The sequence below is a fragment of the Dinoponera quadriceps genome, unplaced genomic scaffold (assembly GCF_001313825.1).
Source record: "Dinoponera quadriceps isolate SergipeBrazil2010 unplaced genomic scaffold, ASM131382v1 scaffold4444, whole genome shotgun sequence".
NCBI classification, from domain to species: domain Eukaryota; kingdom Metazoa; phylum Arthropoda; class Insecta; order Hymenoptera; family Formicidae; genus Dinoponera; species Dinoponera quadriceps.
Window position 1 is genome coordinate 918,487 of NW_014558991.1, and position 27,152 is coordinate 945,638.

A 27,152-nucleotide genomic window follows, 5' to 3' on the forward strand; every position below is an offset into this window, starting at 1 on the left:
CGTTCGTACTGAGAGTCGCGGATTTGCGCTTTGTACCAATTGAATATTAAAAGCTTTCGCTGTGAGAAACGCACAGATTATGCACCGGTTCGATCACGCGCTGCCTTGCAGCATGTTCGTTGTTGCGAAGCAGTCACAACTGTCGGTGACCAGGTCGGCGCGACGTAATCCCATCGATTGAGTCCGATTCGCGATTAACCTTCCGTCGGGCGTAATTCGTGTGACAACGAACGCAATGTTACTAAGTTACTGTTTTAGAGAGAAAGGCATTTAATAATTTGTTTGTATCAATTTTATTATAAAAAATTATGTACACAGCAATTTGACATGTTAGGCTTTTGCGGTGTAGGGAAATTATAAAAATATATAGAAATGAAGAGTTACAAAGGAATTTTTCTCATGGTAAAACGACTGGTATGTGGAAGCTGCGCTGGTTGAAGATCGCTCGCGCCCGAGCTTCGCCGGAAATTAATTAGCGGATCATTTCGGCGATCCGATCGAGCGAGATTGCAATGATATCACGAAACGCATCAGCCCGCGGATCGTCTCACCTCGCGCACGTGTACGCGGAAGTCGCCGCTTCTCGGAACGATGATGACCGATCGGCATATCCGCGTTGAATGCACAATACAATCGTCGCGCATCGAGAGAAAGGAATGCGGCGTTAAGCGCGTGACAAGCGAGTATTAGCAATAAAAACGTTATTCGGCGTATATGAAGTATCAAAGGAGACGACGAGATACCGGCGAGATATTGGCATTGCGGACGAATACGAATCATTTTCGCTCTTTCTCTCTCTCTCTCTCTCTTTTGCGATTTAAGTTCTGAGGTCGATACTGATAGTCGTTGCTCGAAGCTTGCGCTCACGCGAGATAATTATAGATCCGAATGTTTCAGTTGAATCATATAATATGCATGATATTGTATCTATAATGCAATTTTTTTTCAACTGAGGAATTTCTTTGTAATTTTCTCGGTACATTTTTTAGTAATAAATAATAAACTTATTTAGAGGCCCCTTAATATTGCCGCTTAAAAATCCGACACTCTACGGAGCAACCTACTTTAAACTACCTATATGTCTCATATGGGAAAAGTTTCGAGCGACCATTATTAATATGAAACGCGCGATAAATTTCAACACAGATAGAAAGTACAGCGCTCGCGCGCGAATGCGTATATCGCGTGTGTCATACTTATTTTAACGAGGCTCGCCGAGCTCCTCGTCTTATCATTGTCAAGGCGAACGACTCGCGCGCGGGATCGAGTGTATCGAGCGAGCGAATTTTTCCCTTCGGACATATAGATCGCGCTTATCTGTATTCTCCTTTTCTTTCCTTCTCCCTCTCCTTTATCCTTCATTCCCGTAACGTTATATTCGCGTATACTAATCATTTGAACGACGAACGAGCTTGTAAATTCCTTCATAAATATCTGATCGCTCTCCCGAGAGCAGGATGAACAACAGCGGCGATGAAGGGAGGAAGGGGGGGGGGATTTTTTTGCCGGCTATACGGAACCAGCTGTGCGGTGTATGTGTGATTGATGGACGCTATAAACCTATGTGAAACACGGTCTAGAAATAGCGGCCTGCCGCAAATTAGACTCGAATGTAAATTACGGTCGGTCTCGCGAAGCGCTCATAGAGCGATACACACGCGAGAGAAGCCGAAGGAGTGGTTCTTTTCTCGCTCGCCGAGCGTTCCTCGCGTCGTCACGTCCGCGTATTCCAATCGAAATTACGATTCTACGATTATCTCGGTAAATCCCATCGAATTGGGAGGAGCAATGGAGAATCTTCAAATCCGAATTTTACGCTATTGCGTCTTGTGGCTCCACGTTGAGACTTGAAGAAGAACTCGTTTCAGAATTCAGAAAGTTTGATATTCGGTTATCTCGTCGATGTTCTATCTGTATTGAATTTTCTCCTCGTTACATCCAACGATGTGTTGATTATGAAACTTATTCGATTATAGATGGAAAGTACGATAAACGAATATTAAATCACAATTTCCTCCTCTCTTACGCTAATAAAAGGAAATAGAGGAAAGGGTATAAAACGGGATTGTAATATGGAACTCGCGTCGTGCTAAAAATTATTGTTTGAAATTATCGGTAGTTACACTTATTACAAACATTAGATCCCGGTTAGGTCACTCGAGAGCGCTGGCGTTAAAATGGCGCAGCGTTTAGCCGTATAAACGAATATTCTCTTTTAGCCTTCCTATTTGTAGCACCAAAGGAACACGATAGAAGATCTTTGAACACTTAATGAAGAAGTAAATTGAACTTAAAGTAGAACTAAAATTTCGATTCGGGAAGGTAAGATTTAGCTTTTCTTTTTTTTTCCTACGTATATTATTAACTCTCTTTAATAGCAAGGTGGATTTTCAACGTACTCAGGAAAGTGGAGTTAGATCCGACCTCACTCTGTTTTGTCCATTTTTCATATAATCAATGTGTAGAAAATGGATAAAAGAAGTAAATAATAACACGAAACATTCCTTAAGAAGAGAGGCAGGCACGCTGTAGAATAAATGAAGCCGCGGGGTCAATCTGACTCCACCTTACCGTTAGAGGGTTAAGCGTAAGATATTAGCTGTTACATGTCGGATAGTACCGGGATTAAAGTATGAAATGGTATAAATGGTAGGTTAATTATTTGGCAATACGCGCACTGCGTTTAAATTCATTAGCTGGTGGCTTAGAAACTTCGGGAGAAAACGAACGACTGAGCTGTAAAATTGCGTTTGTATCGGGGGCACAATTTTCGACTGAACGAGGGGGCGGGCGAGGGGATTTCACTTTAGCGTCCGGCGCTCAGAACGCGAGCGTCCGCGTTAGGAGCGAGTCGTCCTCCCCGGCATTCAGTCATTCAGCAGGTGGGCGAATGAACGCGTTTTTCCCACCGAGGCAAAGCCCACCTGTGCCTCGAGTCTGCGCCGTCTACTTTACTTTCTTCGCGGTTCCGTTAAATACCCCACGCCGAACGCGATTGCGAATCCAGGTGCGGAGGTCAACTTACGTCAGGTTAGGGTTCCGCCACGGCCCCTCCAGCGACCGTATCCGGCGACCCTGTCCTCGCTCGCGCCGTCGTCGCTACTAGCGCGTTACGCCGCTTCTTCCGGTGGGCGCGGTCACGACCCCGAAGACGCGGTCGCCGCTATGTCTTCTCAACGATCGTATTTCGGAGTACCGTTTGTCCGCGTCGACGCTCGCTCGCTACGCTCGAGAGTGAAACCGATCGTCTCCCGATCGGGATCGAAAATTTCCCTCTCGGAAATCACACGCGACTTTTCCCTCGCGCGCGTCCCACATGGAGGGAATTTTACGGTAAACATTGCGTTTACAGGACTTCGTATCCAAGAAACATCCTCCGCCTTGGTTTATTATCTTCCCATTTCACATATGTGCTATTTTTATCATTTATGTTATATTACTTGCGTGGTATTTATTTTATTTATTACTTACGTTTTATGTTGTCGTTTGTCTCTTAGAAAATAAGGAGTCTGCTGCGGATAAAGGTAATATTATGGCCGCTCTTAATGTCTCCGTTATCGGGTGGCGAATTCGAACGATTATTTGTAAAATCATTCGTTTAGCAGCCCCGTTCTCATAAGAGTTGCATTTGGGTCATAAAAAGCAAAAATCTCCACCTCCTTCGACCGGAATGCAACTGGTTGCTGCCTTTCCGGTTAACACAGCCAGATTTTTCTTTCCCGCGTACGAATACAAAGCTCGACCTAATTCCGACCCGTAGAATATTAAACTGAAGAGAATGTCGCGTCAATAAAGTTTATCGACCGGCTGACTGCGTCGATTTCTAACCGCTCGTATCTCAGTGCGGTGACTGCGCGGCGTTCTTCGGCGCTCACCACAAACACAGTCGTTACTTCGCGTTTTACTATCTATGGCGGAATGTCCGCTGGACGCGCGCCCGTATGCGCGCATTCTGCGTACACCCACATCGACGTTGCGTACAAACACAGTAGCGTACAGTCGCCAAGTTCCCGAAGTTCTCCGGATTCGCAGAAGCCCGCAAAAATCGTCCCCGACCCGCCCGCGACTCTGTGCGATTTTCCGCGCAGCGAATGCGCCGCAACGTCTGGAATCCGTTAAAACGCGGCAACGTGCAAAATCGCCGCGTAAATTTTCCGCGAGATATCGCCGCGGGACGACGACGGAACGTAGAACACGGGGCACACGAGAGAGGAGCAAAACCGTTCGCGGAATTCGCGCGGGTAAGAAAGTGCGTAACGGTGCGTAAAGGCGCGCGTACGAGAGATCTTTCTCCCTCTCTTTCTCTCTCTCTCTTCTCTCGCTCGGGAAAAGAAGGAAAAGAGAAACGGAGAAAAATCACGGTGAGGCTTCGTTCGTCGGATCGTGCGGATACGAAACGCAGGCCGCCATGCTGGTACCCGCTCCGGCTTCTTCCTATTCCTTGTCTCGGCATGGTGGCCGAGCCGACCGATAAGCGGCAAAAGGGGTCGGCCGGCCGGTTTGCTTCCAGTTCCCTCATCGCGTTTTTTCATATCGAGAGTTTGCTAAGTGAACGCGCGCATTACGAATCCCGCATATCGGCGCGCGCGCGCGGCTGCCCGCTTTTCTCTTGCCGCGCGTAACCCGTCGCGGAAGAATCGCACAAATCTTTCTATATATATAATCTCTTCAATTCCATTTCCCTCGATCAAGCTCTCTTTCGGAAGTCACAGTCGTCAATAAACTAAAGTATTAGTTTCACTGATATCGCCATTGAATAAAGAAAATTTACCCCAGTTACGCTGCTTGGGAATTCCGCAGCACTCGACGGTGGTAGTGTTTCTTTTTTCCGCGCAAAAATTAATTATTCGTTCCATCTTTCCTCCCTTAGCGGAGATAAGTCGCGAGATCGCGCGGGACAGTCGATCGCGTCGGCGCAACAACGCTTGATAATTTCGCCGTCGACGTCGTGGAAATCGCTTCGGAGATAGAGAAGGTGAAGCACGGTCATGGGAAGAGAGGGACCGGCGAGAGGAGACGCGAGCGGCTCCGCGCGACTTCCTCCGGAGCGCGCGCGCAAGAAGCGAGTCAAGTTCGCCGACGGGCACACTCACACGGCCCGCACTCACGCTCGCACGTGCACACGAATCTACGTACGTGGGCCGACGGTGGGGGGGGACCAGGTAACAGCGTTCCCGTGTTACCGGTCCACGGCCGCCACGGTAATTTATTTCATGTAAGCGGCGCACCGTCGCACTCGGTGCGCGCATACGCGCGAGCTCCCGCGCGTACGCGTCCCACCGGCGAGTCTGCCGACGAGGAGACCTTCGGCGACGTCCAATTGCATAACGATAAAATTCTCGACTTCCCGCGAACTTTTTCCCACGCGTGTTCCAAAAGCGCGGGAGCATTTTGGAGAAAGAAGCCGCGAGAAACGGGAGGATAGCGTAATTTGCGTTTACTTTTTAGAAAGTAATCGACCGGGAACCGACCTATTTTACCCGCCATCCTTTATTTCACATTTCAAGTATAAAGGAGAAATGGCGAAAATCGGCTGGACAGGGAGAGGGGAGAGGGTTGAATTCGTGCGAAGCCGTTTATCATTGCGGACGGTGTCTCGGTTGCGTCGCTTTAATCCGAAGATCGGCGCGAGCGATACAGGCAGGACAGGAGGTTCGCGGCAGAGCGGATCGCGAGCAGCGAGGAAGAAATGTGACTCACGCGCGCGCGCGGACGGTGATTTCAACGATGACGCGCGGGAGAGAACGTCGTAACCTCAAGAGCTCGCGCGGAGGAAGGCGAGGCCGATGAATGCGCGCTCGCGAGCGCCGCGATGAACGGGAAGGAAGGTGAGACGCGTACACACGCTTCTGACCTCAAGAACCGGCGAGAGGAAGGGCGGAAGGGAAGAGGGCGAGACGGGAGAGAGAGAAGACTCGCCTTCCTTCGCGAGAGGAGGAGAGAGGCCCGACAACGGTCTGGCGCGGATCCAGCATACGTGCACGAACGAGGAGGACTCCTCGCGTGGTTTCTCCTCTTCCCCTTTTTTCCTTTCCGCCGCGGGAATACGCGCGCGTTCTCGCGCGCAGGACCGACCCGCGAGCAGTAGAGGCGAGGTCGCGTCGGGGTGCCCCGGGATACGAGCACGACGAACGTTTTCGACTGGCTTCGACGACCGCGTATTAATTTGATCCATATTAATCGACAAGAGCGGGGAAACGCTGGAGAGCGAAGATATTTCACGCCACACTCAATTAATATAATGGGGAAAGTTAACGATGAAATCTTACGCAAAGCCCTTTCATATTAATCCGGGAATTTGTCAATCGGGATTATACACGACGGATAAATATGTGCAATAATAGTAATGTAATAATAATATAATAATTAATTAAAATTTTTTTAATTCACTTGTCGTGTTACAGAGAACATACAGCGCGATCAATCAAACAACTAAGGGAACGAAGGCTCCCTCAATGAAGCGAGAGTGAGAGAAATCCCGAGTCGAAATTTTAGTCCTACTTTAAGTCGAATTTAGTTCTACGTTAAGTGTTCAAGGGTCTTCTATCGTGTTCCTTCGATGCTACAAATGCGAAAGTTATCGCCGTTTTCTCCACTTGAAGACTTAATGCAGAATTTCAAATGTCAACTTGGAACGATGTGTTTTACCGCATGAAATTTTCACTTCGTTGCATTTATACTTATTTATGAATTGTCGCATTTCTTTAACAATTTTGTAACGGCCGCTGTTGCACCGCTGTTCTCTGCGTTATAATATTGACGCAAGGATTTCCTACTTTTCGTTACACGATGTTTCACAAGCGAAGGGCGACTCGATGGTTCGCGCAGGGCCCTGGGAATCCTACCGTCTTCCCTGTGCGCGTACGTGAGGTCGGGCTTCTCAGGCTTGGCGAGTCAGATATTTTCCAATACGAGGTTATCAAATCTCGCGTGCACGCTGGAACGAAGGATGCCGGGAAGAGCAGAGCGACAATGTGTGATTATACGTTCGATTGCATCTTGAAAATACAATCGGACGTCGATATCAATTTACACGCAGTGCATTTTTTTCTCTTTCTTTTTTATCGCCGGCTTCGAGCCGAGCGTAACCTTTCTCCTCTCTTGAGTGTAGGAGCGCATTTTGTTATGTTTATTCACATCGTAATGGTTACGCTCATCTTTTCATATCCTTCGTTTATCGACAAACTTCGCAGATACAAACGAGTAAGCTCGAACTTTAAGAGGTAGAGAGAGAGAGAAAGAGAAAGAGAGAAAATTCCAAAAAATCATCAATATTTCATATAATATTCTGAAGCTACATGGCTTAGAAAACCCCCAGCAGTTGAAGACTATATTGAAGACTCAATATAGAATGTATACTCAATAAGACTCAATAAGAATGAATACTGAATAAACTCAATGCAGAACTAGAATTTCGGCTCAGGTGTACATACGTGTTTTTGTGTTTTACTACTTTAACACGAGGAATAGGTTAAAAAACATACAAGTACATATTAAATTAACATATTCACTATTTCATATCATCCTTTAACGTATTTACCCCATTGAGTGTAAAGGGTGAATTTACCCCATTAAGAGTAAATAAGTTAAAAAATGAGTTAGAAAATGGGTTAAAAATGAGTTAAAAAATGATATGTTAAAATAGTGAATATGTTAATTTAATATGTATTTACTCCATTAAGGGTAAATACGTTATGTAACGCAAAAAATTTCAATAGATCGTTATATTATCAAACAATTTTTTACCGTGTGCGGTGTTCGCGTAAGAGACGCTCTTTTAAATAAAACATGTTTATGTGAAATATTTTCTCTGAAGAGAAAAAAAAGAAATACACCTTCGGAGCGTGCGCTTCTTCGAATAAACGCGGTGAAGTGTGTCGGGAGGTGCTCGATAGAAAAGGACGCAACGTCACGTGCCATACACCAACCGGCACGACAATCGCATGAATATTCATGCACACGGCAATCAAGTTTTCGTATCAGGAAATCCGCTTTATGATCTGAATCTCGGGCGCCCGCGTTCGCGCTCGATCGGTCGATCGAGCGAACGGGCCGGACGAGCAAATGATCGACGCATGAACGGAGTCGCGCCTCTCTCAAGAGAGTGACGTATGTAAAACGCATAATACATCCAGCGGGCAGGCGTGTTACGCATAATTAGAACATAATATAATAGCACGGCGAGGTACGACCAGATACGGCGAGAAGTCGGCGAGGGGGAAAAAGATGTGCCGGTCGAGCGCCGTACGATCGACCGGTGGAGAATCGCGCTTCGGAAAATTACATCGTTGCGAGGAACTACAGCGAGCGAGCGAGCGAGCGAAAATCTATACGCGAGTCTTGATGAGAAGGAGAAGAAGCCCCCTTCTATCCGCCCCCTCCGCCCCGCCAACGGAAGAGGCCCTTAATTGGTCAAGCCGCCACGCCACCGCGGGAAGTGTACGGGATCTAGAGACGTGTCTTCGCGACGGGCACGCATACACACGTGTGCATCGACTGGGTCGGGGAAAACTGACTGACACACGCACGCACGCACGCACGCACGCATGCAAGGCGCTCGCCGAAGCGCAAGTGCATCCGTCACACAGAATTCCGAGACACGAACTCTTCGCATCGTGTCTCGTCCACTTTGCCAGGATTATTCGGTTGCGTTACGTAATTAGGTAAAAATGTATGAGACAATTTTGATTATCGCGCCGATCATCTGATTACATGACCGCCGATATCGCCGTATCGAATCACCGCAATTAATTTACATTTTAATGGAATCGGCTCCGACAACGTGACTGCAATGAGATTATCGGCACATTTTGCGAAAATTTCACGAGACACATCTGCGGTCAACATTTTTGACGTTGGTGATTAAAAATTAAAACATGCACAGAGATCACTTCTTGTCGTCGAGTATCCATTTGGCATTCGGTAACCGAGTTTCGTCTCCGTGTTGAAACAGAATGTCGACGGTGATCCTATAAAATTACAAGAGGAATGCGATACGATTCGCGGATAACCGCGCGCACAATATAGTTATTTACATTCGCCATTAGTTATAAAATCCACAATCATTCGTGATCTATCGTCGTGCAACGGTTAGTTGAAATCCGCTCGGCGCTCGTTCAATATGTCGGCGGTATCGTTACTTCCCCTCTTGCTCGGCGCTCGGAACGCGCGATAATGCGCGCTGGACGTGAATAACGCGAATGCGCAGCAACTGTTATCTCATTAAGATTTATAAATCGCGAGGCTGCAATTCGCTGATAGCGTCTGGGAAATATCGCCGAGCAGAGCGCGATTCCGACTCGCGCCGCTCTCGCGGAGAGTTCAACGCGGCGTTACAATGCGCGGCGTCATATGCGTGTCCGATTATGCCGGCGATATTATATGTACCGGCGATGCGCCCGCGAATGCCGGTGCGCGGCGCCGTAACACGGGTGTGTGAGTGATTTGAGGTGAAGCCGGCAGCGCGCACCTGCTGTCGCTTGCCGATGTCTTCTTTCCGTCTAGCGCGTTCGCCGCTTTCGACGCCGAGTTACGTTAACGGTATACCGACTTGCGACAGTATTACTCGGAAATCGTTCCGTACGAAGCGGCAAACCGGGGTAATTGTCGTCCAATTATTCGCGTAAGAGCGAGCGCGGAATTTCGACTTTCTTGCTCGCTAAACGTGGAACGCGGCGGATACTCGCGGGAAATCCGGGGGGGTCTCTTTTTTCTTCCTTTTCCTTACGATTCTCCAACCGAAGCTGAAGTTTCGCTAGTTCCACATTCTGATCCCGCGAATTTCATCCCGACCCGAAGGATCGATACATACGATAATTCTCGTGCATGAGTAAGGACATTCGAATATTCTTAGAGGATTTTTAGTCTTGAGCTGAGCCCAAGTAACACGTCGATGCTAACTCAATCAAATGAAGACTAAGAGTCTTTTAAGGAGATTATAATATTCCTGCTTACGTATGAGAATATTGCAATGTTACGGAGGGGAGATCTTTATTTAGCGATGGAGACAATGATAAGAAGAGAGGAGTGACCAAAGCTGCGCCGGGGAGACTGTTCATCGGCATTAAGCGTAATCTTCAGGGGATCTTTAATTTAAAGACGCAAGCTACGTATATTTTAATTTCTTTAGTTTGCAGAAATTCGTCAGAATTCGATCGTAACGAAAGAAACACAAAAGGACACCCGGTTGATGCCGGTACGTAAATTACCGGCGAAACAGCGCGCAAATTTCAAGCCGAAGGACAGATTTCACACGCAGAAATACGAAACGAGTGGAGGAAAATCCGCGGAGTCTGTGCGATGCGCCGGCGACTTCTCTGCTCTTCTCGCGGTGAGGCGCGCCGGAGCTGCTCTCGGTGCCCCTTTCACCTCCGTGAGAAGCTGCTCGCGAGGACTCCTTACCTCCGCCCCTTCCTTCCGACTCGCGGCCGCGATGGCGCGGGAGGGAAAAAATCACGGGGGTTACGTAAGACGACGAGCCCGTGTGTCGGCTTCGAGCGTGGAGGACGAGCGAGCGAACACGAGCAACGACCGGAACTAGCGAGGATGGTGGCACTGAACTCGTAGGGGAGGAAGAGACGAGGTCGCGTTGACGACGTGGACGACGACACGGCGTCGAAGCACGTCGCGAGGGAAGAAGAGAGGAGAGAGAGAGAGAGAGAGAGAGATCGCCTTCCGAGACTAATGATAGTCTGGATTTTAGTGGCTCGTAGCATCAGCTGCAATACGTGTAATGACGATAATGATAATAATGATTGTAATGACGATGGCCAGCCAGCCAGCCTCGCGCACCGAGACGGTCGAGTTCGCCCGAGCCTCCTCTTTTCGCTAGGAGACGACCAGGCACCTACATTACGGAATGGCCGCGGTTTAACTACCTGACGTAACTCCGATGTGAGATCGACCGTCGCAACGGCGAAATTACACGCCCGTAGCTCGGCGCACACTCGTCCTACAGATTCTGCCGGCGTCTCGCGAAAATGACGATCGAACGCGCGGTTTCCGTCCGGCCGAGTCCGAAACCGGTGACGGTGGTTCTCGGTATTACGTGGAAAAATCATCGGTATTACGGAGAAAAATCATCTTTAACGTCGAGAAATAAGTCGTCCGGAACTATGGAAAATCATGATTTCGCCGATAACGTGCTATTATATCGTACATTATTGACCCATCAACTTAGCGCATCATTGATACAAAAATTAAAACTTCGCCTGTAAACTTCTAAGTACGTTTTGATTTTCGAGATATCCGATTACTTATGGCCGCTTCTGGTAATAAAATGGCAAGAATCGACGATCAGTTAGCGCAGGGGGTTATTTTGTCGCCTTGTTATAATTTCACGGCGATTATTCAAGTTCGACTTTAAACAACTTTGGACGTCGCCCGAGATCGGAAAGTATGCGCCAGATCTTTCGGATTCCTCATCCGAGACGTTTTCATGCTTCGCGTTATCACTCGACGTGATAAGCCGTCGCTGAACAAGCTGTCGCTTAATTATCACTGTGCGTGTCTCGTCGACCGTGACCGTCATCTTCCTGCCGCGTGTACGACTCGATAATATTTGTAATATTGATTCAATCACGCGGTTTGTTTTCAAACCGGACTCGCTTTACATGAAAGATGAATGGAAAATTTTCCCATTACCTCATCCGTCCCGATCCCGACCCCGATGTCAACAATTCGATCCCGGACCCCGATATCTTCAGTTAATTCCGCCGGGCGAACATGCGACCTGCGCAGGTAACCCGTGAGTCTCTCGCCGAAAGGGAGCGAAATAGGACAGGAAGAAAGAGCGCTTTCCCGGTGCGCTTACCTGCGCGCTTTTATTTCTTTGAACAATCGGGACGGTGCACGCATGCCCCTACGTATCCCCTTTTATCAGGTGTATACGTGCTCTTGTATTCTATAGCGAAACGAGAAAATTGTCTTAGAGGAAGAGAGAGAGAGAGAGAGATAAAAGAATATCGAAGCAGCGAGATAATCTTTTTTAAAGAAAATTAAGAAGCTTTTTTCCTCCGTCCCTCTTCCTCGCTTATCACAACCAGTATTCGCCGTAAATATCGTATTGTTAACCACGTGCGTGCAAAAACACGACGTGCACGCGCGTCTGCGGCTCGGAGAGCCGCTACTTTTATCTCCTCCGATGCCTCGTTGCACATAATTGCAGCCGAATTTATCGTCGGCGAACGGTACCGCACGTGAGACGCGCTACACATCGGCGTGGCACATCGTCGGCGATCGTCGCGATTTGCAGGCTTTTCCTCGAGAGGGGGAGGGAGAGAGAGAGAGAGGCACAACAGTTGCTATACCCGTTTAGCTGTACAACTCGTCAACAGGCTGCAACAATTCCCCTCCTCCCCCACCCAGCCGCCGATCCTCCGCCTGACCGCGCGCGGAGGTTTGTGCGACTGCAGGCGGCACGCGCGCGCGCAGCGTTGCATAAGTGCTTCTCTCCTCGCCTCGATCCTGGCCTTGACTTTGACTTTGACTCTTGATTACGATCACGACCAAGCGGTAGCGGCGGCGGCGGCTGTCGACGCGCACGACATACGGTTTCGCAAGCCGCGTATGGGCGGATAGACGGAGTAGTAGCCGCGTCTCGCCTCGCCTCCTCCTCGCGGCAGCTACTACCTGCGTTGCAGCATCGCGCGGAGCGGTGACTGCGATACTGCGACTCGCGGATTATCGCGCGCTAGTCGCCCGCTCGCTCGCTCACTCGCCGGGTTCTCGATTGGCCGGCATGCCGGCTGGTCGCATGCACGATTTCAGACGGCGACGAGAGAACGCGAGGCGAGCTTCCTCGTCTGCGGCTTCTTCTCGACGATCCTCACGCTCAAGTTTTCGAAATCCAACTCGCGTCCCTTCACACCTTCACCGCCGAATATAGAGTAGAAAAATATATATTGCATTCGAGTTAATATGATTTTGTTTCGAGTATTTCGCAGATTTCTACGTCTGTGTGTCATGAGTTTATCACAAGCGAATTTATTCCAAATATATCCTCGATCTTAGTAAGTTTGATTCTTCGATCAAGAATGTTGAATTAAAACATTCATGATAAATATATGTAATAAGAAAGAAAAATATATAACAGTCTGATTAAAAAAAAAGACGGCGTCGGAAATAAGGTATCTTGATGTCATCGTGGCAGTCAACGTGTTAACGCTCCCGAAGACAAGAGTCGCTCCGAGTAACGGATAGGAAGACGAACACAATTCGCGTATGGGTAATTTGCTCATCGCGTGAGCTCGATTGTCCGCGGAGGAACGCGACGTATGACTGGTACTATTCTTAAATATGCAGAGTTTCCTTTTCAGCGTCGACGCATCTTTCATGTGTGTCTCGCGGAAATGTGTTTTTTCCGCAGGATGTTATCTCGGAGAGCGAACTGGTCGTCGGTCTCATGACGATACGACAAAGCGATATAATGTGCGCTGCACGTGCATTTCGGTTTGCGGTCGATCGATTGGTCGAGATCGCTTCGAGTTGCGCGGTTCGCTCGGAAATGAAACAGCGTTGGAGACGAGGGAAGACGGTTGGACGATAGTCGGTGGAGTTCACGAGGGGACATTTGGAAAAGAGAAAGTGGGGCCTGCTTTCGGCCCCGGCACGTGGAAGATGGATTTATACGCCTTTTTAGATTCGTGCGTTTCTTCACGTCGAGTTGAATCGCCTCCGATGACGTTTCCGCGTCTACCACGCGATCCGTCAACTGCGATATCCCAATTTTGCGCGTTATAAGCGCGATCTCAATGTAATCGCGACTCGATCGCCGATTACTCGGCAAGAAGAATAAAAAAGGTGACTTGATGCCGTCGATAATAAGTAATTCGCGGAACAACACAGTGGGAGGCATACGAACGTACGCAATCCTATACCGCGTTGCCTTTTTTTTCGTTTTTCTTCTTTTTACATAATAGACACACACATCTGGCGCGCCGGCGAGAATACGAATCGATGCCGTGCGCTGTGAGCGTGGCAGGAGGATATTTAAGAAATGCATGCACCAAGCACCGATGATCTTACGTAATTCATTTTACACGTGCTGCCGTTCGTTTCGATCACACACCGTTTAGAGCCCGTCGGAAGCTTTTTCCGCTCAATGTCACGGATCGCACGCGGCGCGATTGCGATCGCGGCGAACGAATTACCTAGTTATTAGGGATTCGATGACTCAAGCAAGGATCATGACGTCCGAACGTCATTGAGCCGCGACGTGTGTGTATATACGGAGAGAGAAAATGCGTTACATTCAAGTGAATATACGCCGGAGGAGTGTTGAAGTAATTATTTTACTTGGTGAGAAAGATAATGAAAGTTAGCACGTTATCATTATCTTTGTCATTAGTTTTAATTAAAGAGCCTTACATTTCTCTGATATTCTTTTAGTTGGATCTACTTGACCGCAATGGACAACCAAACGTGTTTCGGTTGAAGGAAAGCTTTCTAGTTCCTACGAGCCGAATTTGCTTCTTGTAACCGGAAATTCTGTTTCCTTCGATTAAAACTCATTTTTCAATGCGATTGTACAAATATACTTTGAAATTGTAATTAGACCGACGTTTTCTCGCTGATGACAAATTCGTCCGAGCAACGGGCAACGATTGACGGTCTCCGCAACGAAATTATAGAAATAATGCTCGAGGTCTCGACAAAGTCGAACTGAAGAACGAGTTTCTGCGTTATGGCGGGGCTCGGGTTTATAGTTCAGAATAGTTCGGGGTCCGTTTAAATCGACTGAGGACTCGTGCTGCTGCTGCCTATCGCGCCGTCGCGGCGCGCGCGAAGAAAATGTTTTATGCATGACCGTCAGACAGAGAAATCTCCGAACGATAAATAAAGCGCTGATCTCTTCTTCAGAACGCCTCTCGCTCCGCTCTACCTGCGCCCTACGCCCTCCTCGTCGTAGGCCGAAAGACAAACGACCACGGCCGAACGCGACGTGTTCGCCATTGCGAGCGCTCCGCGCCGTCTTTCTTGTTTAACAGCCAGTAAGTTGCTAGAAAAATATGCAGTTAATTCAACTTTGGTTCATCATTAACTGGAATTTTCTTCTTAGTCGCAAGAATGTACCATCTTTAGATAAAATGACATGTAGTGTCGTGTTAAAAACACGCTGAATCGTGCAAAGGATTGTTCTTACAATTCGGCGTGCTTTCAGACACAACGCGATATGTTGCTCCTTCGGAGACAATGTTCTTTCAATAGAAACGTTACAACTGAAATCAATGACAAGTACTGTTGAACTAACTGCTTGTGTTTGGGGAAACCCGTGATATCGGCGTTTAATTGAATCAACGCTTTTTTTTCCTTTGAACGGCATTTTTTCCATGTAGGGATGGTAGTTAAAAGTGATTTGCAGAAAGAACCAAATGGGGAGCAACATTGGTTGTCGAGATATAACAAAGTGAAATTAAACATTTTGATACTATATTCCGGATATCATAAACTAGACATCTTATAAGCTGATGTTACGCACCGTACAAGGTCTACGTGTATCGTAATAGTAGGTTGCTTTCTAAACAGAAAAAGTGTTTATTTACATTATTGGGAGAATGGCTGTTATATTATCGGCAATCGTTGTCACGTATCTCGAACGAGTCTTCAACACGTATCTAATAAGGCAAAACGGTAATCGGTTTTGAAGCCGATGTCTGGAATTCAGGTTTAGGTAATCGTTATGTATAAAAACGACCGATTTCGAAATCGATGCGCAAATCGATTCAAGTGATCATTACACCGAAAAACAAGAGTTGATTAAAAGTTTATGTTGGTTTAAATTCAATCTTGCATAGGGCAGCCCCTCCCCCGTTCTCTTTTTCATTCGGATTTATTTCTCCCCGTTTCTTCGAACAGTTCAATGCACGTGTATATTCGATTATCACGCGTGAACTTTTGCTACAACCGCGTTTGCACCTTCGGCTCTTATCGATCCTACCGCATTATTATCGCATATTATTATCGCAGAGCTATGTCTATACGCTGAAGCTCCCGGAGATCATAGGGAGAAATCTCGGAAAAATCTCGCCCCGAGATCTCGTGGACACCCCTCTCTCGTGAGGAAGGTCGTAAACGTTCTCGGAAAAATATTTTGAAAATCTTCGAGATCGAGGACGATAATTTCGTGCCAGGTCCATGTAGACATAATTCAATGTCGCGCTGCTTGTTCTAGATCGAAGTGAGCGTACGATCCCGAGGAATTTTGTATCCTTCCCACGAAAGCTTTATGCGTTTTCCCTTTTTGGATAATTTACGACGCGGACCAATATGTTCGCTGAAGGAGTGATCGCGCCTCTCATTGTGCGATGCGACGTGGACGCTACAGTAGTGCAAATCGATGGAAGAATCTTCGCTCGACTCGTCACAAGAATCTGGACAGGGATGGAAAGGATAGAGAGGAAGGGAGGGGGGGGTGGGGAGGAGAAGAGAGAGAGAGAGAGAGAGAGTTCCCTACCCGGAAACACATTCAACAGTAAAACGCTAATTCGATCAGGAGGTATAGTCGGCGATGGAACAACTAGCTCCCCTAGAAGAAGGAGAAGAAGGGGAAGAAGATCAACAACAAGAAGAACAAGAGCAAGGGGGAGAACAAGTAGAAGAATAAGAAGACGAGGGGAGAAGAGGGAAGAGAAAAAGAGAAAAATAATACGATCTAACGAGAAAGAAAACGGAGCTGAGCGAACGAAGGCTCAAAAGCGCAACACGTACGATGCTCCGTTACGCGCATGCGTCAAAAGCAGTTTCCAGCAACGAAGAGTAGAGTTCAGGCCGCGCGTTGCTGAAGCGACCACCAAACAGTCCCGCTGGCTGGCTTCTCCTCGGGCCTAGTGGGGGGGAGAGGGGCCGGTCGGTGAACAGGTTGGTGGTGGGGGTCGAAAAAGGCTGTCAACGGGGTTCGCGCGCTTCGTTCGATGTCGGTAGTAGGTAGGGTAGCGAGGAGTGGTGTACTTGGTGAGGGGCGGGGCGCGGAAGAGGGAAAGACTCAAGCGGCCGAGGCTACGGACCCAGCCTGAGTCAACGGAGTTTCAGTAGTTTGTGAGAGGCCTTACGGTCGAGACTGCTCCGTTGTGACGGTGAGCAGTCGAGAGTCGCGCACGCACAGGATAACTGTAAATCCGAGTACGGTGAAGGAAGTGAGGAGGGACACAGCGGGAGGGAGAGAGAGAGAGAGAAAGGAAGGAAGGAAGATACATGACGCGACCGATACGACGTGACGTTACCGCGTGTAATCATTGACAACCGCGAATAATCTGATCAGCACGCTCTCGAGTTCAGTGTAAAAGGGAGAAGCTTGGACTCTGGCTTCGAGGCTGGTCCCTGAACCTTGGCTGGACCCGTCCAGGAGGGGGGAGGGGGGAAGAGGTCCCGTGTACTTGTGACCGCAGCTTTTTAGCTTTTCTTCTGACACGAAGCCGCGTTTGACATTGTTGCATTGCAACGTCGTCGTTCGTCCCCCGGTGAAACGCGCTCGCCCACGTGTGGAGCAAGGACAGGTGATGGTGAATCACTCTGCGTACGACGTAAACACAAATGGATTTGGTAGCGGGTTCTTCCTCGGGATTCCGTGTGAACATCTCGGGAAAAACGAGACTGCTGTGCATCGCGATTGACGTGCCGCGAGTGTGTGTAGGGTAAATGACACAACAGCTCTGTGCGAAGGACCGTCAGGATGCCGAAGATCTTTCTGATCAAGAACCGGCTGCATCAGCAGCAGCAAAAGCTGCTGGAGTCGTCGCAACTGAAGTCGCAGGAGTCGTCGGGACAGAGTCCCCTCAGCAAAGAGGAGGAACCGCTCAGCAAGGAGGAGCCGCTCAGTCTCATCGTCACCAAGAATCAATGTAAGTCCTGAGAGAAATCGAGAGAGAGAGAGAGAGAGAGAGACTTCCGATTTGGATCGATATATCGGTCCGCAATCTCGACGACTCTGACCAGCCATTATCGGCTCGAGTTGACGTACAACTCGACGAGAATCAGCTCCGCGCGTATCTCGCGCGTAAATAAACACGCGTCGAGTGAGACCTATTTTTTCCTTCTTTTTTTTTTCGAAATACGAGGAGTCGAAATTACATGCCGGTTATTAAACTACCAATACCGGTTGGCTGCATTGAAATCCATCCGTCTCCCTCTGGCCAATGGTCTGACCTCAGATTTTTTATGTTTTTGCGAATGGGCGAAGGTTCTCCGATTTCGGATTTGGAGCCGAGCTTTCCCTCGGCGAGATCATCATTATCATTGGTCGTCGCGTGATTTATTTTTTTTATTTTTTCACACCTGTCTATGAATAAGTCTCCGGAAAAGAATTTGTTTGAGAAGCTGGAGCCGACCTCGATGCGTGCCTTGTTTTTCGAGCCATGATACTTTGCGGTTGCACACCACGCGGCAAATTTTTTCCAATAGGGCGCTCTTTCGAGGCCCTAAGTTAACGTTTGTATTTCTCCCCCCCGAATATTATGTTCGATGCGATGTTATGTACTTAGGACACCTCTCTCTCTCAGGCTTCGATGTGCTCTTGACCAACAGTTTAAGGAATGGTCGGGAAGTTTAAAGAACGATTTCCTTTGGTGGAATCTCCCTCGACTGTTCCTTTTAATCCAAACTTTTCAACTTGTTCGTGAAAAGACGGGGAATGTGTTAAGACCTCTTTAAAGGCAGATCCACTCAAAAATCTGTCAAGTCGTTTCTGTCGCGCAGACGGAGAGCGCTGTGCGGTAAATCGCGAGTCGTACTTATGACATACAAACTGAAACGGTCTGCTGAAAATCGAGCAAGCAAGCCGTATCGAATTCTTTTAAATTTTCACGTTAAGATCCGAGACAATGCTCCACTTTACCTGTAAATCGCGTACGAAGTGAATGTTTACCTATTCATGACCAACCCGGCTCCTTGAAATTTAACCTGAAAGTTGCCCTTGACCCCAGATAAATTTTTTTCTTGAGGAATGCGACTAACTGTCATCTCCTCCTTCGGTTTTTATCGCTAGAGACTCGAGTCTCTATGAGTTCGACCCAAAAGGAAATGCTGAAAAAGTGACGTGCCGGAGACATTTACAGGTTACACTTAATCGAACGCAGTGGGAAACGCGCAAGGACTTAAATGTTTCAGCGCTCTGAGCTTATTACGGCGCGCGGAGATAACGCGAAATACAGCCCACTAGAAGTATCGACGCATTAGCATAGTCGAATTTGTTGAATCTCTTACCATTATCGTGGCGTAATCACCGCTACTCCATCCTTACGCATTAAGAGCATGGTGCACAAGGAAGCGTAAACAGCAAGACTCGAATTAGTTCCATGTTAAGTCTTCAGATTAAGTCTTCTTCGATGCCATAAATGAGAAGTTATTCCCGTTTTCTCCACTTAGGTTTCATGTAGAACTTAGTCTTGATGTAGAAGATTTAATGCAGAATTAAGTAGACTTAATGTAGGAGCAAAATTTCGACTCAGGTATACGGAGAAAAATGATTCAAAAGGACAGCAAATTCTATGCTATCGTAGTAAATAAATAAACGTACCTATTTGCTACAAATTAGTGCCGTCAGACATATCCGACTCGTGTCCTCTCATTTTGAGTTTCTCTCATTGTGACTATTCATGTATTTTCGTTATACTGAAATCTAAATTCAGTTGATACTTTTACGCATTATCTTCCGTTTCTTTCATCTTATTTGTAAATCAAGGATACCTTCCGTTTCAAAAAATAAACAAATAAACAAAATAAAATTCGCCGTCCCCCCGAATTATTTTTCACCGTATAGCGTATCGGTGATGAAGGCCTTTTGCATGCACATTATTATTACCACTGTTTTCTGCGTTGAGATCGGAAGAAGAAGAAGATACAATTGAGGCCGAACTGTAATTTCAGCGGGGATCCTTCCGTATGGCGTACGGTTTTTCCGCGTGGCGCGCGCTCTTTACGCGCGCATTAAATCGCGGCGGGAACGCTGGCGCGCCGAGTACGAGCGCGCGAATGACGGCTCTCGCGCGTCCCAAGAGCGCGCGTCATTGCCGAGGGCATGGATTAATGAGGCGTAAGACAATTATCTCCATCTTTTCGGTGCCGTGCGTGTAGCAATTTGACACGGCGATTATCGGCATTACGTGGCCCGTAAGCGCATGCGGTCGCGTGCAAAATTAAGATACGGATCTTTCTTTCTCTCTCTCTCTCTCTCTCTCTCTCTCTCTCTCTCTCTCTCTCTCTCTCTCTTTCTCACGACAGTTTAATCCGCGACGCGCCTCGTCGATAACTCCGAGCGGACCGGGTGAACGGAAGGGGCCCGCGCGTATGCGCGCGGCTTTCCCTTCCCTCCTCGAAGCCCCGGATGATGCTCTCTTTGCGGTGAGGGAAAAGAAGATTAAAGGGTGAAAAAAAGATGAAGGGGGAAGGGAGCGGGCACGAAAGAAAGAAAAAGCAGCCGAAAATGTTGCAGTTCCGCAGGTGCGGCGTCATGTGCGCCAGGGGTACAGGTGCGATTGCAATTCGGACGAGCAACCAATCCGGCTAACGACCGAAGGCGAAGGCGGCCGGAGGAGCGTTATCGTCGCGATGTCGTCGACGGTCGCGCGGACTTCTTGCTTTTCATGAATCGTTAACGCGCTCATTATGCTAATCGCTCGCTTACGCGCGTATATTTGCCGCTCGTCGCAGAGCGCCCACAAATTCGACAGCGGCGCTGGTACGATGCAACGACCTTTTTTTATTATTCGACTTGTGCGCAACCTTGTGCGCGACGGCAGTGCCCGTGAAAAACCACGGTAACGTCATTTTCTTGCCCGCCCGCGGCTCAGCTGACGCTGATTTATTCGCAACGCGTCGCTCACGCGTCGCAGCAAAAATCGCCCCGGTTCTCCGAGTGAAATAAGCGAGCTGCGCTGACTCGGTCGAACGACACTCGCGCGTTTCGAGCGAAATCGAACGTACGTCTCGTCCGGCCTCGCGGTAAACACACCGCGTATTTCGTTATCCGTCGACATTTCAGTCCTGCTTCGAGTTTGATTTGGCTCTGCATTAAGTGTTCGGAGATCTTCCACTTTATTCCCTTCGGGGCTGCAAATAGGAAAGTTATTGCCGTTTTCTCCTTTAGAAGACGTAATGTAGAACTGAAATGTAGACTTTGAAGGATTAAATTCCTTTTGTAGCATTAAAAAAAACACATTTATTGTGCTCCTTTGATGCTACAAGTGAGATCTTACTTCCGTTTTCTTCACTTGAAGACTTAATGTGGGACTTAAAATTTCAGTGAAAGGGAACAATGAACTTTTTCGGAACAATGAAGAATATTGCCCAAGACAGTTTCCTTTACTGACTTTCTATCTCTAGTAATAGTTATTAAGTATTATCAAAATTGGTTGTATTAATTTCCAAAATTTAATTCGCCGTCGTAAATATATGCAGTTCGAGCAACTAAATCTCGGCTCTCGGAGCCGCACATTTACTTTAACGATCAAATTATTTCGTAACAGTCGCTCGATGTTTGACCCGCACTAATTAACCCGTATATTCAATAGCCAATTACCAAATCCCCTTCTTTCAATATCTCTTCAGTAGTTGACAATCCTCAGTTTCGCCATTTTCGATCGAATAGGGAACTGGATCGATCAATGAGAAATCGCAGATGATCGGACTCACTTGAGAGACTCTGGTCTTCCGGAGTCCACTGCGACACCTGCGTGCGCGATCACAAGAGATAGAGAGAGAAAGAAAGAGAGAGAGAGAGAGAGGGGGGAAGAGAAAGAGGAAAAGAGTGCGCGTGCTCTTCTCTTTTTACCGTAATAATGTCGTCCGTTTAATGAGTCATCGTCGACGCCTCCTCCACCACGTGGTTTGACATAATCGACGACTCTTAGTTACGGCATCGCGGTAGGAAAAAAGTTGCCGGCGAACGCCGTCGCGCAGCTACGTGTCGCGGCGGCGGCGTCGAGTAACGACTGACCTTTGACAGGCGGCGTACTTGTCCGCCGCGTATCTGTGCACGCCGCGTGCAGCTAATTATATGTGAATTGCCTTACGTTGCCGCGGAATATATATACATAAGCGCGTGTGCGCTCGCTCGCTCGTTCGCTCGCGCTATTGCATAATGACGTTTACGTCGGTTACGAACGGTTTCGTCGGGAAACAACGGTCATCCTTCCGCGAGCGTCAGCTCGCGCTGCCGATGAGGAACGGTATAGTGAGTAAACGGCCGTGAATAAACGTACATAATCGCGATTCTTTCGATGCCGCTTGCATCTTTCCGAAGGTGCTCTCTCTCGCGCGCGCGTCGTCGCCGAGGTCGGCCGACTTTGCGACTTCGCGCTGAGAAATTGTTCCCCGACGTCGAGACTCCGGTGCGTCGCCTCCGCGTCCCGAAATAAAGAGCAAGCTTGTCGTCGTCGTCATGTGTACTGTATCGTCTCCCAGATCGAAAATTAGACGATTCTCAGTCTCACACATACACAGGGTGTCCGATCATCTTTTTCGAGATTCGTGCAGGTGGAACGGATGAAATTGGACGGGAGAGTCGCGTTTACCATTTCTTGCAAAATTCGCAATGGTTAATGAGGAATTAATTCGTCTGTACGAGCCGATGAGTGCACGGGAAGTGGTAGGGAACAATATAAAGAAAAATGGCTTACTCCTGAAGATCTCCTGGCGACAACGGGTGTCAATTAATAGCGAGAGGTGTGTTCCTTCTTGGCGCGCAGCCTTGTGTCACACACCTCGCTCGTTGCACTTACTTCGAACTAGCACTATTGCTAGTTTTATATTATTTGGAATCGATATTGATTCTCGATACAGTTACAGTACTGTTTATCTTGTTAGTCTTCTACCAGTCTCAAATATCGGTATCTGATACAACGTTAGTACCTTTCAATCGAAAAAATCGGCTACTAAGGCGGCAATTATTTCCCACCTGGAAGTAGCGGTAACCGTGAAGATAAACGCGCAAGTGGTGAGATGCGCGCGCAATTCCTCTCCCCCGAAAACCCTTCGACGAGTTATGTAATATTACGCGCGCGCGGCTGATTTTTCGCCGGGCTATTAGTCCTCGGGGCGGTTGTCTAGTCGAGGTCGATTCAAGACGGTAGTTTTACAACGGTATAGTGAGTAGGTGGAGACCGATCGAGGAGTGTAGTCCTAAACTGGTTTAGGAAAGTGACCGTAGCAACTTCTTCCCCCCCTCTCCCCCCCCTTCGTCTTCCTTTCTTTCTTTCTCTCCTTTTTTTTCTGTATTCTCGCTCTCGCCTCCTTCCCAAACTCGCCCGGCCCGTTGCCGAACTCGCTCTTTCGTTCGCCTTCTTTCGTTCTGCCCTTCTCCCCCTGCCTTTGATTCTCATTTTGTTCGTCGGGTATGGCGCGCTCACGAGAGGCTCTGCACGAGTGATGCGCGAAAGACGGTGTCGATGGCCTGTTACACCGGCGATCATCGCAGGTGCACACCAGAGTCCCTCTTTGCCACGGCCGGTGCGCGCTCGATCCATTAATTATACATGTTAATTAAACATATATATATATAAAAAGCAGAAACGATTATTTGCAGCGTCTGTGTCGTCGTCGTGGTGATCGTGGCCAACGTAACCGTCGTCGTCGTTGTGTTGTCTCCGTTTTTTGATAGGCACGGCAGGTCCGGTCCTCGCGTTATTCCGCGACGAGAGCGCTCTTTTTTTATGTCGCAGCCGCGATCAACCCGCAGTCGTTCCTTGCTGTTTAATTAACACCCCGTCGCTTAATTAAGTGATTTATCGGTTTCCCCCGAAATTTAACGATTCGCGTGTGTGGATCATCGTCTCGTTAAACCGCGCGTCACGCCTCTCACGTCCGCAAGTAAACGAGCCTGACGGCTCTCGTCACTCGTGGCCTACACGGAGAAAACTTGCGCGGCAAGAATTAATTGCGAAAATTTCCCAACCGAGAAACACGATCGACATTCCACCTGCAATTTATTATAAATGAAATGAATATTTCTAACATACTATATTTTGTTAATAATAATGGCTTTTAATTGGAGTCTAAATAACCTCAGGTAATTGTTTATGTAAAAAGAAAAATAACGTGACTACTCCCGGGTTAAAACCAAAGTCTATCTAACGTTAAAAAACTTACAATATTCCTCAGCAAAATAAATTCTGCTGACAGTTTGTTCGTACGCTACTAGAGAATACGGTAAAATTGCGACAGAAATACATACACGAGAGAGATCAGAACTACGATATTTTCCCCGTGTGTCTCCTCGTCGTGACAACGAATTACCGACGAGAGGAAGATTATTCATACGTGGAGGATTCAGCGTCGGTCAGGAAATCACGATGCTAGGATTTTTATAAAAGTACGTTGGAAAAAAAAGGAAAGAAAGAGAGAAAAATCGTCGTTACGCGTGCGTGTCATTATTATTTGCATTTTCCGCGTCGACGATCGAACGGAATCCGGACTAGTCGCGCGCCCGCGCGTCTATGTGCATGTACGTACACATATACATATATATATATATATATATGTATGGATGTACTCAGGGGATCATGAAAATGCACTCGTCGTTCCGCGCTCGCGTAACGTTCCGCGCACCACAGAGCGCAACGGACACGTGTGTACGTTCCGATGCACGCCGGCGCACACCGCGCCGCTCAGGAGGAGACTTCGATGCTTTCCAAAGCAGGGATCTCGATGCTCGACTGAGCGGAGACTTCGATGCCGACGTAAGCGATGTGTTTCGCGCTCCGGTCGAGGCGAGGACGAGAATTCCTTGACGTCCGCGCGGATGCGTAGGCGCGCGCACGCGGAGGAAAATCATTCAGACGGCGAATTTTATTTCGTGCTCGTAACAAATAAACGTAACAAATAAGTAAATACACACAGGATGTTTTTCAAGTGCCATCCATTATTATTTTAGAAGATAATTTTGGAAATCATTTCATGAAGAAATGAAGATACGTTTACACGAACCTCTCTTCATTGAACGACCTCAAAAATCAACTCCCAAAATATTGAACGGCGCTTGAAATACATTTATTGTACATTTTTTTATTCACCGCTAAAGTTTGCCATTCTGCTGAATTACTTTTCTCCGTGCGCTCTTCTACGAAAACCTGATTGTGAGTGCATTGGAATTTGCAGATAACGTTCGAAGGACAAAGTACTATAATTGTCTAATTGTTTCAATTGATTAGACAGTCTGTTCTAATCGTGTGTGTATGTCTCTTCTCTTCGCTGAGAGTTTCGTCCGAGAGTTTCGTGAAAATACTATCTTTAGATATCTCTAAATAAACAAATTTCGTAAAATTTCATGAAATAAATTTCGACGAATCATCCTGACTGTGAAAAAAGAAACAAAAAAAAAACAAAAAAAACGTAATTATGTATTATCAGCCAAAAGAAGTCGTCATGATCTTTTCCGGTTTCTGCGCGGACTTCTTTCGCGCGGCAGTAAACTCGGACGGTGGTTACAACAGGTAATGTAGAGCCGGCTCTCGCAATCTCGGACTGCGTGTCTCTTATTCGGATTCATGGTCGCGGCCTTAAAACACCCGTGCCGATACGGCGTCTCTTATCGTGCATGTTAACGAGTTTCGTACGTTATATTCGGCTCGTACCGGTTGGGCAACCGTAATTCCCGCGCCGTCCGTTAGAGCAGGAACCTTCGGTTTCGCGCGAAAGTTGCGCAACGCGCAAGCAAGCGACGACCCGCTGTCAGTGATCTCTTAAGCGGACTCCGCGATGGCCAAGGCAACCGTGCTGGCATTAGAACTCGTCGTGGTATGCGGCGACCGGAGCGTGGGGAAGAAGGATAGGGAGGGAGGAGAGGGGCAGAAGGACGTAGGTCGTCCGGGAGTCACTGACTAGAGAGATTCGACGTGGAATACGGAGCTTCTCTCGTTTCTTCGACGAGACATCGTTGATGATTGTTCGAAGCCGCAGAGAGAGAGAGAGAGAGAGATTCGTAATTATCTTCATCTTCCTCGCGGCGATGCAACGATCTCCGTACTATTTTCAACGTGCAACATTTTCTCGAATTCCTCGTCGGCGCGATCCTCGCCAACGGCGCGGCACTAGAATTCTAAATACGTGTTTCGCGAGCACGTCGTCGAGCAGTCGTTATTCTGGATTGTGCCCGGCCCGTTGCGAGCCGGGCGTTGAATGCGCGCGAGTGTGCGTTTTATGCAATTGCGGTGCGACGCACGCTCTCATTCTACTTTAGCCGCTAGCCGCAACCAAAAGAGGATCGCACTGTCGCCGCGGACTGTGCGTGTGGAATGTGTTAAATTCACAGGACGAGACGAGGCGAAGGGAACCGACGGCAGGGCCGGCTCATCCAGCCGCTACCCCCGGGCTGTTGCACTCGACGAACGATGACGTTGCAACCTCTGGCTATTGTAACTCGCCGTCGCCGTCGCCGTGCGAACACGCTTTTGAGAAGCGTGTCCCTTTCGAATCGCGATTAAATCTTACTCGGTGGAGGGGGACGGTGCTGCTACTTTTAATTGCGCGCGAGAATCATTAGCAGCACCCGCCTGCGACGTCGGCCTGACACGAGAATTCGGGCGAATTTCGTTTCTTGATATTTTTTTCATTTTTATCTTAGGTGATATTCACATTGCATTTTCACGATTAAAGTAGTTATATCGAAGAATGCCGGATTTTCAGTTCAATTAAGTCATATTTAAATCTCCATATAATGCATGTTCCAACCAATTTTTATAAAACTCACTTTACGCTGCAACTACTTTAAAATGGTGAGATTCGCAATTGTCGGTCAATATTTTACTGCACACCGCAACGAGTTTCACCTACGTAGCATCTGAGTAAAAAAAATTCCGATAAAACTGATTATACGAGGCAAAAACCAATTAGTTTTTACTGTTTGGACTTTATTAGATGGTAATTGATAAACAAATGAGTAAAAAACAACACGAGGCGGTTTAATGATTAGTCAGGCACCGAGACTACGTTTTAACTTATTTTCCACTCGGGAATGGTTCAAAATCAAGACGTGAAGTTTTTTCGAAATCGTTTCGTCGACAGTGGACGAAACTTGGACTCGACATTATGCATCCGACGACAGAGAGAGAGAGAGAGAGAGGGAGGGAGAGAAGAAGAGAGAAAGAAAAGAAAAACAATATTCGCTGGAAAGAGACGCCGTTAACGCATCACCCGCGTACGTACGTGCATACGCGCTCGTACAG

At 47.7% G+C, this 27,152-nt stretch overlaps 1 protein-coding gene across 1 annotated transcript in view; it reads left to right on the plus strand.

The window, feature by feature from the left end:
* The first annotated feature begins 17,050 nt into the window (after nucleotides 1-17,050).
* Nucleotides 17,051-27,152, plus strand: part of LOC106750009 — a 30,428-nt gene continuing 20,326 nt past the window's right edge. Inside the window, exon 1 of the mRNA XM_014630012.1 lies at nucleotides 17,051-17,837. Within this exon, the coding sequence (XP_014485498.1) occupies nucleotides 17,669-17,837 (169 nt within the window). The 5' untranslated portion in view covers nucleotides 17,051-17,668. The remainder of the gene's footprint in view (nucleotides 17,838-27,152) is intronic.